The sequence below is a fragment of the Melanerpes formicivorus genome, unplaced genomic scaffold (assembly GCF_026170545.1).
Source record: "Melanerpes formicivorus ecotype bairdi unplaced genomic scaffold, bMelFor1.0.p_v2 SCAF_58, whole genome shotgun sequence".
Taxonomy (NCBI): Eukaryota; Metazoa; Chordata; class Aves; order Piciformes; family Picidae; genus Melanerpes; species Melanerpes formicivorus.
Genome location: NW_027142410.1, coordinates 4,757,333 through 4,769,990, shown reverse-complemented (window position 1 = coordinate 4,769,990; position 12,658 = coordinate 4,757,333). Strand labels below are relative to the sequence as shown.

The window sequence follows — 12,658 nt, the reverse complement described above, 5'->3', positions numbered from 1 at the left end:
AAATCATACCCAAACCAAACCCAAACCAAACCAACCCAAACCAACCCAAACCTCAGCCTAAAGCAACGTCATGTTTGGAAAGCCATCAATGCTTGAAGTTATTTACAAGATAGAAGAAATGATGGAAATTGAGGCAAACCTATCGTCTTTTGAATTTCCAGGTAAGGAAATCTGGCTATTCCCTTTCTTTTAAGCAATTAATGATTTGTGTGAGGTTGCTTCTGTTATTGTTTGTTGGTTGTTTTTGGTTGTTTTGTTGGGTTTTTTTAAGTAACAAAATGGCCACTCTTAGACTCCACTGGGACGAGCTACATGTCCCATCCTTGGAGGACATCCACCCCTTTGTAGCTCAGCTGGCATTGAGTACCTTGGGGTTTCAGAGTGCCAGGTTATTTTTCCTCCTTTACCTTTGCCTTTCTGGAGCAGCCTCCAAGCTGAACAAGAGACACAGGCAGGGGGCTGTCAGACATGGCGCGGTGGCGTGCACGGGCACCGGCGTTGTCACGGAACGGTCCGAATCTCTCTGCACTGCTCTTCGTGGGATACCTTTTACCAAGTCAACACAGGCACAGGTCTTCCGGCCAGCCCAAACGGCGCTTGGGCTCTGGGCATTAGCTTCCACCGCGGTCAGGCCTTCACCTCCTAGCCTCCTTCTAGTGCAGGTTGGTCGTGCCTTTAGGTTAAAACAAGCTGCCTGTAGCTTCTCTTCTCTCTAAAGTGCTGTGGGTCCTCCTCGGCTGTGGCTGCCCAGGACTGTCTCTGGTTTTGCAGGCATGCCCATTAGCAGGGCTCTCCTCTCGCCCGCCTTGCTGTCCACTTGAGTTGTGTCACTTGCCTGGCGGGTGACGTGACATGCAGACCCGCAGGGTTCAAAAATGCCCTTTTGTTCTTTTTTTCGTTTGAGTTTTTAGATTTGAGGGATGTTGCTGGGTTCCCTGTGATAATCCCCACCCCTCGTTTTCCTTTCTAGGAGACAGGAAGTGGCAGAGGGAGAAGCTGGACAAGCATGTAGAAAATCAAGAGGACGGGAGGGGGTCGCTCCAGCTTACCACCTTAAAACAAGGGAAGAGCCCTTATAAGCGCAGCTGTGACGAGGGGGAGTCCCACCCCCAAACAAAGAAAAAAAAGATTGACCTCATCTTCAAGGACGTCCTGGAGGCCTCCTTAGAGTCTGCCAAGTTTGAAGAGAACCAGTTGGCAATGAGCACACCGCTTTCCATCCGAAGAGCGTCCAAGTACCAAGCCGAAGACATCTTCGAGAAGTGTGGCGGTGCCATGCAGCACGGCTCCCTAAACTTCAGCAGAAACCGGAGCGAGGGAGAGTGGAAGGTCCCCCACGGTTCCTCTTTCAGCTCAGCCAAAGAGATGGGCAGCCTTGAAGATGAGGAAGAGGAGCCCCTCTCACTCACAGCAGACAGCCCGACTGAGCTGTCGCTGGCCTCTGCACAAGGCAACTCCCATGAAATCCCCACCACCTCCTTCTGCCCCAACTGCATCCGTCTGAAGAAGAAGATCCGGGAGCTGCAGGCCGAGTTAGACATGCTGAGATCTGGGAAGTTACCCGAGCCACCCGTCCTACCGTCCCAGGTACCTGAGCTCCAAGAATTCTCGGACCCCACAGGTAAGCCCTGCCGAGTGGCAGCCTTCTCCAAACCCTGCCTAAGGAGCGTAGTGTGCTGTGTACCTGTCTAAGGCCCTTTTGCTCTGAGCGTTCAGGTGAACGTGTGGCTCTGCGGAAGGTTCATTGTCAGGTTTTGTGAGCAGGTGGGCCGGGAGCTGGCACTGCTGTGGGCACAGTGGACAAACCAAACAAAGCTGTCTGGGAAAGACTCTGTATGCCAACTCGCTCTCGTTGTTGCCGTTGTAACCGCTCGTGCACTGCCAATAAAAGAGACATTCCATTGCAGACAGTTTCTTTGCTGTATTTTTGACACATTCTCTTCCAGCGGAAGCCCCTCCACAGCTGCCAGGCTGGTCTGAATGACTCTGTGGTGGCACTGACACATGTGCTCTTTGTCTGTGAAACCACCTCCCGCTGGGTCCCACCTTGGGAAGCCCTCTCTGTTTTCCTTCACTGCCTTAACACAACTGTGCATCCCTCTCTGAAGACACATTTCATTTCCTCCAGCAGTGTGCTGTTGAGCAGCCCAGAGCCCTTGCCAAAGGCAGTGCTTGGGTCACACCATGTGTTGTGCATGTGGTCAGGGTGTAGTGTCCTTTCTTGTGGTCCGTTGTGGCAGCTTGGAGACAAAGTACATAAGCAGAAACGTTGATTTACTTCCCCTTCCTAGCCCTGATTCAAATTCTACCTGTAGTGCAGTGTGGGCAGGAGAGGGCAGGCTGTGGCCAGCTCCTGCCACCGGTGCAGTGCTTCTTCTCTAGCTCAGCAAGTGTGCAAATGCCATATTTTCTTTTTCCCTTTTCTTTTCTTGCAGCTTCAGAAAGCATCATCTCTGTTCCCACCATCATGGAGGATGATGACCAGGAAGTGGATTCTGCTGATGAATCAGTTTCCAACGACATGATTGCTGCTACAGATGAGCCTTCCAAGATGTCTTCTGCCACAGGCCGGAGGATACGGCGGTTCAAGCAGGAGTGGCTGAAGAAATTTTGGTTCCTGCGGTACTCCCCAACACTGAACGAAATGTGGTGCCACGTCTGTCGGCAGTACACGGTGCAATCCTCTCGGACTTCAGCCTTCATCATTGGCTCCAAGCAGTTCAAGATCCACACGATAAAGCTTCACAGCCAGAGCAACCTCCACAAGAAGTGCCTGCAGCTTTACAAGCTCAGGATGCACCCGGAGAAGACAGAAGAGATGTGCCGGAACATGACCCTGCTCTTCAACACGGCCTACCACTTGGCCCTGGAGGGCAGGCCCTACTACGACTTCCGGCCCCTGGCAGAACTGCTGAGGAAGTGCGAACTCAAAGTGGTGGATCAGTACATGAACGAGGGAGACTGCCAGATCCTAATCCACCACATCGCCCGGGCCCTGCGGGAGGACCTGGTTGAACGCATCCGCCAGTCCCCCTTCCTCAGCATCATCCTGGACGGGCAGAGTGACGATATGCTAGCTGACACGGTTGCAGTTTATGTGCAGTACACAAGCAGCGATGGGCCTCCAGCAACTGAGTTCCTGTCTCTGCAGGAGCTGGGATTCTCTACCACAGACAGTTACCTCCAGGCCTTAGACAGGGCTTTCTCCAGCCTGGGAATACGACTGCAGGATGAGAAGCCGACTATTGGCTTGGGAGTTGATGGTGCTAACATCACTGCCAGCCTGAGAGCCAACTTGTTCATGACAATCAGAAAGACCTTGCCCTGGCTTCTCTGCCTGCCCTTCATGGTGCACAGGCCCCACCTGGAAATTTTGGATGCCATCAGCGGGAAGGAGCTGCCGTGCCTGGAGGAGCTGGAAAACAACTTGAAGCAGCTGCTCAGTTTCTATCGTTACTCGCCCCGACTAATGTGTGAGCTAAGGGTCACAGCTGCCACCTTGTGCGAGGAGACCGAGTTCTTGGGGGACATTCGAGCAGTGAAGTGGATCATTGGGGAGCAGAATGTGCTCAATGCTCTAATCAAGGACTACCTTGAGGTCGTGGCCCATCTCAAAGATGTCAGTGGCCAGACCCAAAGGGCAGATGCTTCTGCCATTGCCTTGGCCCTCCTGCAGTTCCTGATGGACTACCAATCGGTTAAGCTCATCTACTTCCTGCTGGATGTGATTGCCGTGCTGTCACGCCTTGCCTACGTCTTCCAAGGGGAGTACCTGCTCGTGTCACAGGTGGACGACAAAATCGAGGAGGCCATCCAGGAGATCAGCCGGTTGGCAGACTCGCCTGGGGAGTACCTGCAGGAGTTTGAGGAGAACTTCCGTGAAAGCTTTAACGGCATCGCTGTGAAAAACCTGCGGGTGGCCGAAGCCAAATTCCAGTCAATCAGAGAGAAGATCTGCCAGAAGACCCAGGTGATCCTCGCCCAAAGGTTTGACTCCCGGAGCCGGACATTTGTCAAGGCCTGTCAGGTATTTGACCTCGCAGCATGGCCCAGAAGCACCGACGAGCTCATGAGTTATGGGAAGGAGGATATGGTACAGATCTTTGAACACCTGGAGACGGTCCCGTCCTTCTCCAGGGATGTTTGCAGAGAGGGTATGGACACCCGAGGGAGCCTGTTGATGGAGTGGCGAGAACTGAAGGTGGACTATTATACCAAAAACGGTTTTAAAGACTTGCTCAGCCACATCTGTAAATACAAACAGAGATTTCCCCTCCTCAACAAAATAGTTCAGCTCCTCAAAGTCCTTCCCACCTCCTCGGCCTGCTGCGAGAAGGGCCGCAACGCCCTGCAGCGGGTGCGCAAGAACAACCGCTCGCGCCTCACGCTGGAGCAGCTCAGTGACCTGCTGACCATTGCCGTCAACGGGCCGCCCATCGCCAGCTTCGACTGCAAAAGGGCCCTGGATAGCTGGTTCGAGGAAAAGTCAGGCAACAGCTACGCGCTGTCGGCTGAAATGCTCAGCAGGATGTCGTCCCTTGACCAGAAGCCAATGTTGCAGAGCATGGACCACAGCTCTGAGTTCTACCCTGATATATAGGAAAGGAATGCCTCAGATCAGAAAGCTGTTGAATATTTTGTTGGGTTTTTTTTTGTTGGGTGTTTTTTTTTTGTTTGGGGGGGGAGGAGGTTTGGGGTTTGTTTTTTTTCTAATCTATACCCTAAACTTTGTTATATTATATGAAATATATATATATATATATATTATATATATTAAGGAGAAACCCACACTGAAAATGTTAAAGAGTTAAGACGACGTGCGTCTGATAGAATCTAAGCAGAATTCTAAAGATTTGAGACAACATGTAGACATTTCCTGGTGTCTCCAACCATGGCAGCTGCAATGTAGGTGGCAACATTTCACATTTTTAGAAGCATGTGCTGGGGCCATACTCTACATGTCCAAACCTGATGATCTATAAGCTATACGACGGGTCTTTGTCAGCCTCACCCCCACCCCCCCACCCCCGTCGGTTTCCTTCGGATGCGTGTTGCCGGTCCGTAGGGTTGGGGTTGTTACGTCATTCTGTTTCAGGGGTGGGTGGATCGCTCAGTTTCCACCCCTCCCCTCGGTTTTAGAGTCTGCCTCCTTTCTCGTTGTTCAGTCCAGTTTTTGAGCCATTTGAGCCATTTGTTGACCACTGTCAGATTCCTGGTTCCCAACAGAGCACCCTGTGCGTCCGCGTGGCCCCTGGCACCTCGCTTCACCCGGTTCCCTCCGCCTGAGTGGGAGCTCTCCTCGCTCACCGAGGTTTACAGGCAGAAGGGAGAGGCCAGGGGCGTTGCTTTGGTTTTTCCTTCTGGTTTTAGCAACAATTGCCTCCACTAAACTGTGATGCCCCTTTCTGGGTACTCCCTACCTTTGGGCTGTAGAGTGATACTTGGCTTCCAGCTCCCTGTATGATACCGTGTAGTAGTACCAGTCTATCATGCCTGTGTCGTACCACGACGTCACGTGCGGACTATAAAATAGCTAAATAAGAGAAGGCGGGGAGGGGAAATTTTTTGCATTTATATTTTTATATTGTAGGAGATTAAAAAAAAAATTAAAACTAAATATATATATATATACACACACACACAAACACACACATATATATATATATATATATACAACTATCCATTCAAACCCAGGGCTGCTGTGGAAGCTAGACAGCCAATGAGTCAAGAGCCATCTGGGCAGAGACTCAAAGGCTTAACAGAAAAAAGAAAAAAAAAAAAAGAAAAAAAAAAAACCAAGTATATTCTAATTTACATTATTTATACTATGTCTTTATAATCCTGGATTGTGGTGGGGTTTCTGTTTTGTTTCGTTTTGTTTTTGTTTGGAATGACTGAAAGGAAAAAGCCTGCCCCGGCGCGGCAGCAGGAGCTATCAATGCAAGCTTTATCTCGGCTTCTATTCGTGTGACAATGTTGGACGAAGGTTCACGTCTTCTCTTGTGAGCAAGGTAACATGTTCCACAGCACAGCAGCCTGGTGACAGCAGGGAAGAAGGGATGCTCTTGCTTCTTCCTGCTGAATATTTCTTCTTTTCTTGGAGGGATGAGGAATCCAGCCAAAATGTGAATGGAGAGGTGGGGGCGGGGTGGGGGCAGAACTTGCACCTTCCATCACAAAGAGGTTGTTTCTGTGGGCTTGGCGTTTCTCCTTGGTTTTCTTCTTGTATGGTGAACGAGCTCCAGGCATTCACACAGTGTCACTTCAGGTTAGAAAAGCAAAAAAAAAGCAAAAACAACCAACCAAACACAGAAAAAGAAACTACTAAAAAATAATTAAAAAAAAAAAAAAAAAGAAAAAGAAGAAAAAAAATAATTAAAAAAAAAAATGCCAAGTAAAAAGGTGCAAAAACTCCACAGATGCTAGTGCCTTGCCCTGCTGATGTGGCATGGACAGCACCAACCTGACCAGACCATCCTGGGTGTCAGAACCTGTTGCCCAGAAGCTGTCTGAGGTGACACGTTCTCACTTCCCAGAAGGATGAGCTTTGTGCCAAGCTGTGTTGTTAGGAAACATGATGGTGGTATCAGCAACACTGAACCTTTTCCTTTCTCCTCTTAACCCCCTGCCCTTGGTCTTGGTGCTAAGATATCTCTAGAACCATTGCTGCTAGTTGATAGCTTTTCATTTATATAAATATATATATATATATATATTATATTATTTTATTTTTTAAACTTTTTTTGTTTGTTTTCAATCTTGAAGATGTAGCATGTTTGGAACTGATCTCTCTCCGAGTCACTTTCACTGCCAGGGTTCACACACTGTCTTCCCCGGGGAAATACGCACTTGGACCTGGGTCTCACTCACCCCCTGCCACAACCTCTTTGCCCCCAGCAGATCCATGCAGCCCATGCCACGCAGAGGCCAACGGCCAAGGCTTCCCTACCCCAGGGGGCGGCTGAAGCAGCACTGGGCAGAGTTTTGGGAGTGTTTCCCTCTGTCTCTGTGAAGCTGAGCCTGCCCAAAGCCCTCGTGGTGGACAGTCCTTGGGTGCCGGCTCTGCCCCTTTGCTGTGCTGCGGGGCTCTGCGGCACAGTGGGGAGCAGAGTGGATGGACCCTGCGAATGTACCGGTGAGGGCTGGGCAGGCAGTGTGACCCCATAGCACTTACTCCTTCTCCCTCTGCCTTACCTCAGATGGCTTTTGTGGCCCACGGGCTGGTCTGGGCAAGGGGAAGGTTGGCACTGGAGCCACCAGGCCACCAGCACCGGGCACTTTCTTTGTGGTCCTCACCAAGACTGTGTGAGCTAGGTCAGGACACTGCAGGGGTACCCATATGCAACAGCTACCATGCAAAACAATTGCTTCATTTGCATTTTTCCCTGTCTTTCCCAATAGACCAAATTGAACTGGTCATCTAAGAAGTAACTGGAATCCCTCTGCTGGTGATGGAGACTCTGGCAGTTGTTTGCCTGGCCATAAAAGAGGGATCTCTCCCCACGAGGTGCCTGCAGCCCTCTGTGCCTGGTGAGTTGGCTCTGCTCAGGGTACTGCCACAGCTTGCAGGGCTGCTTCCTGCTTGAGGGGGAGGGGGTGACACTCTCCCTCTCCAGCTGGAATATGAGATGTAAAAAGAAAAAGATCAAAAAGAGAGAAGAGTTGCTGCTCCATTCATCTCTGACCTGGAGATGGGCAAGGGTAATGAAGGTGTTGGAAGCAAGCAGTGAGTTGATGCACCAGAGGGGTCTGGGCAGGTTGATGCTTGACAAGCGTGAACGCAGCAGCAGGAGCAGGCGTAGCAAAGACGTTCGATGCTGTGGCTGTTGGAGAGGCTGTAGGGACAGTTTCCCTCCCTTTTTATTTTCATTTTCCCTTTTCTTTGCTCAGCTCCATACCTCTTTGTGGGGTGGGGGGAAATCACCTCCCTTTCTGCTTGCAGCAGTGAAAGCTCCTCAGCACATCGCCTATCCAAGTGGTCTCCAGGCCCTTCTGCTGCCAGGAGCACTCCCTGGGGCTTGTACTGAGCCCCCTGAAATGCCCATTCACAGCTGCTGCTCTGAGCCTCTGTCCTTTGGCCACGGGGGAGAAAAGGGTGCCTTGCATTGTTGGCAAGGTAAGAGCTGCCAATGTCTCATTCAGAAGTGACTCCTCTGGTTTGTCACTCCTTGGATCCATCTGCATGTTCTGCTCTTACTGGTGACATCTCTCACTGGCTGCTGTTCTGATCCTGGTGTCAGAGTGGAACCTGCAGCAAGCATCAGGGTTTCCCCAGGCAGGCAGCTGGCAGAGGGAAGGAGCTTGTCTCCTTTGGAAATGGCTCTGCGTGCAGCTCTGAGCAGTGCCAGTGGGAAGTGTTATTCCCTTCCTTGGGACACTGTGGATCCCCACTATGGGAGAGGTCACAGACCTCTTGCATCACTGATGGAGGGCTTGGTGAAGCAGACAGCCCAGCCCAGCTCCCCCAGCACAAATAATTCCCCATTGCCCTCACATCACAACAGAAAGGTAGCCTTTGTCCTGGGCAGGGCAGGTGCTTTGAAGCCTCTGGTTTTACCTACCAATCTCAGACGTGTATCTGTCACTCCCATGCATGTGGGGATAGAAATGTGACTGCTGGCAGGAAAAGGGGAGGAATGTGCCAAGTGCCCCTGGCTTCCTGCTTGCCAGCTGCAGGGCCCAGGGGCATCAGCAGGTGTGGGGAGGGCTCAGTGTGCCACAGAGGCCTCACTTCCTCAGAGGTTGCCCTGTGTGAGGTTTAATCAACACCATCCCTGCTGCACTGAGGAGGTTGTCTTGAACATGTCCTTGACAGCATCTGGAGCTGCTTCAGCTGCAAAGAGCAGGGGTTCTTCTCAAAGGAGCCCTTTATTCTCTCCTGCCCTCTCAGCTGGGGTGTCTAATTGTGAATAACATATACCTCTCCAGAGTCTCGGGTTTGAGCTCCTGGTTGCTGGGGCTCCTTGCCTCTTTTACCCTGCTGCCAAGCAGAAATCTGTGCAGCACACACAGACATGTCCTGCTGCAGGGCTCGCCAGTGGCTGCAGGGCTCCAAGCCTTCCAGCCACCGGACTGAACTCAGCCGGGATAGTCCTCACAAGAGACCAAAGCTCTTCCCATACCAATGAAAGCACAGGGGAACTGAAGTGGGTTGCCAGGGGGTGCGGCAGGCAGAGTCCCTATGTGTTGCCTGCCTTGGGTTTCAGGCTGGCTGTGGTGAGGTCCCTGGTGCTGGCTGTGCTTTCGCTGGCAGGGCCCCTCAGCTGTGATTCAGGCTCAGTCCATCTCTTCCTCATAGCACAACTCAAGCAGGTGGCCCGCGGGGTCCCCTCTCTTCCTTATCTCAAAAGGATCGGTGTTGTTTGGCGCAGTGGGTAGGACAGCCAGGGCAGCCAGCTTGCCCCGGGCTGCCCCGGCCTCCGCTCATGGCGCTCCCCCTGGCAGCCCTGCCTAGCAGAACTGCTGCAAGCAGAGCAATGGTACGTCGCTCCCCCAACCCTCGTGCCAGTGCAGTAATGCCTATGCAATTCCTGTCTCCCCTGGGGACACGTCTGGTGTGTGTGCATGTCAGCTCGTGTATGTATACAGGACGTATGCATCTGATCTCTATAGTGTATATACGCACACCCCAGTACATAGACACACAGTACAAAGGAGTAAAATCACATGCTTATTATATATCTATAAATAAAATCCTATATATTTATATATTTCTATGTTTTCAATAGATATAAAGATATAATATAGAGATAGACTCACTCACCCACCCTTGTGCAAGGCTGGCCCTGTCTCCTGGTACAAGCCCCACCTCGCCACACTGAAGACTTTGGGCTTTGGGATAGTTGTAGCCATAAACCAAGGCCTCCACCTGCATGGAGAGCAGCACCCTGCAGCGAGGGGCTGCGCTCTGCCTGGGGCAGGGGGTTCCCCTCACAGGGGAATGCCTTGGTGGGGGAAGCACCTTTGTCTTCTCCCGAGCGAGCCTCTGGCCGAGGTCCGGCATGCCTCACACACGGGCAGACACATATCTCACCCTCACATGCACTTTTCTCTTCGCACGGACACGGTCGACAGCTGCAGGTCTAAGCTTCCTGCTGTCCTACCCAGCCTGCTGGGCAGCACCCAACCAGGGTTCACTCATGGGCTTCAGCCAGAGTAGGGAGAAGGGCAGCAGGAGAGCAAAGGCGTCGCTGAGCGCAGGGAGGGCAGAGTTGGCAGGGATGGGTGTTGAGCTGGAGCAGCGTGAAGGGAAAGGACTGAGGGCTCAGTGAGGATGGGAGCTGTGCTGGCCCTTCTGGGGAGGCACTTGCAGCTCTGCTGGGTCAGGCTGGAGGCTGCTCCGCTCCCTCAGGCCTCAGCTCCTTGGCTGCCTGGCCGCAGCCCTGGTGGTTTTCCTTCAGGCAAGGGAAGGATGTGATTGCACAGGTGTGGTTGGTGGCACGTGTGTCTTTGGGGCTCTACACACGGTGTGCTGACCTTGCCAGGCCGACTCTTTCATCCTGCCCTGCCCGTGCACAGGGACACCTCTTCCCACAAGCCGGGCGCTCCCGTGCTGCGATTAGGGGTGGATCCAGGCAAGGATCAGCTTTCCCTGCGTGTCTGCCGGTGCCTGCAGGATGGAGAGCTGCCCATCCCTCCATCCCTCCCTTCACACAGCCGCTCCTAGCACCCTGCCCCTGCCCTCGGTTGAGTGCCCTCTGGCGGCAGGCGGTGGTCACTGTGCTGCTTCCCCACCAAGGCCGGAGGGGAGGCACGCAGGTCTCCACAGCTCCACACCATGCCTGGCCTCCACCGTACTCCTCGCCGTTTCATTGCTGGTTTCAGTCAGGGTGAGCTGTAGTTCCGACAGCCGAATGACTCCTTACACTGGTTTTGCATGAGCTGACGCTGTGCAAGCTCCCCCACAAGCCCCCTCACGCCCCTCAGCAGCCGCTCCCGGCCTCTCCTCCACACAACTGGTAATCCACCTCAGCCACCACCCACTCGCCGGCCCGCAGCCGCCGGCCCCCGTTCCTCACTCACAAACCTCAGAGAGGGTTCCCTCGCTGCCAGCCCCCTCGCACAGATGCCACTGGCCCCGGCGTGGGCTCAGCCGCGGCCCCGGCGCATGTCAAGGGGCTCCCATGCACTGCACCTCTGCTCAAATAAGCTGGCCGGGCCGCGGGGGGCACCGCCTCTCTTATGCTGTAGTCCCGAAGGCGGCAGGAGTCCCGCAGGGCTTTCTGCCGCTCACGGGCATCCTCCCAGGCTCACCTGACTGTTAGCAGAAACACACATTTCTACTTCCACAACCCACAAGGTTTGCTTGGTTTTATTTGTTGTCGTCGTTCTTTTTTTGTCTCGGACCTCTCCGTACCCACACCCAAGCACAGCCCTGCTGAACTGTTCCATGCCATCTCCCACCCACCCACCCACATGAAGTGAGAGAAGAATATCTAGAAGTCTATTCCTACATACATATTAATATGTTAATATCACTCTTTTGGAGAACATTAAAATGTTATTACTTTGCAGACTATGCTTTATAGTACCTGTGTGAAAGGACCTAGGACACTGGATACGAATAGAGCTATGTTGATATATCATGGTATGTACACGAGAACCTTCCTTTTGTCATATTATCCTTGTAATGTAAAATGATTGTTAATAAAAAACAACCAAAAAAAAAAAACTCATTTAAATTTAGCCACTTTGGTCATCAGTTCTTTACGCTGTTCTGGGAAGGGAAGGTCACTTTTCCCAGAGGAAGGGCATCTAGTTGGGGCAACCTTCTTGGAAGGCCAACCCTATCCTGGGATGCAGCAAAAGCAGTGTGACCAGCAGGATGAGGGAGGGGATTCTCCCCCTCTGCCCTGCTCTGGTGAGACTGCACCTGGAGCGCTGTGTCCAGTTCTGATGCCCCCAAGCATAGGAGGGACACAGAGCTAGCTGCTGGAGAGGGTCCAGAAGAGAGCCACAAAGATGATCATAGTATCATAGTATCAGTCAGGGTTGGAAAGGACCACAAGGATCATCTAGTTCCAACCCCCCTGCCATGGGCAGGGACACCCCACACTAGATCAGCCTGGCCAGAGCCACATCCAGCCTGGCCTTAAACACCTCCAGGGACGGCGCCCCAACCACCTCCCTGGACAACCCATTCCAGTGCTTCACCACTCTCATGGGGAAGAACTTCCTCCTCACATCCTGCCTGAATCTCCTCGAGCTGCCTCCTCTCTCCTCAGCCACGCGCTGGGTTCTGTTTAGCTGGCGCGCGGTTTCCGCGGCAACCCCTCCCCCAGCTACGTCACTGCCCTCAGGCACGTAGGCAACCCGAGCCCCCTGCCCTTCCTCCCCTCTTCAGGAGGTCCCGAGCCCCCAGCCCCTTACCCCCTGAAAAGCAAGGGAAGCAAAGCCCAAAGCAAACTCCCAGAGCTGCGCTCCTCGCCGATCTGGTGATGATCAGAAGGCTGGAGACCCTCCATTGTGGGAACAAGCTGAGAGAACTGGAGCTGTTCAGCCTGGAGGAGAGAAGGCTTCCAGTACCTGAAGGGTACCTGAAGGGAGCCTACAAGAAAGCCAGGGACTTTTGACAAGGGCTTGTAGTGAAAGGACAAGGGGCAGTGGCTTTGAGCTGGAACAGGGAAGATTGGGACTGGAGAGTAGGAAAAAATTCTTC

The 12,658-nt window shown here is 52.7% G+C and overlaps 1 protein-coding gene across 5 annotated transcripts in view; it reads left to right on the top strand.

Annotated features, from left to right (window-relative positions):
- The window catches only part of PRDM11 (PR/SET domain 11), a 53,931-nt gene extending 42,262 nt beyond the window's left edge, over positions 1-11,669 (top strand). For 3 of the 5 annotated variants that reach the window (XM_068161596.1, XM_068161595.1, XM_068161597.1), the window contains 2 exons: positions 971-1,621; positions 2,436-11,668. In XM_068161596.1, the coding sequence (XP_068017697.1) occupies positions 971-1,621; positions 2,436-4,600 (2,816 nt within the window). In that variant the 3' untranslated portion in view covers positions 4,601-11,668. Of the gene's footprint in view, positions 1-970; positions 1,622-2,435 lie in introns of all 5 variants that reach the window. The other 2 variants (XR_010990167.1, XM_068161599.1) reach the window with 2 other exon arrangements.
- The last annotated feature ends 989 nt before the right edge of the window (positions 11,670-12,658 follow it).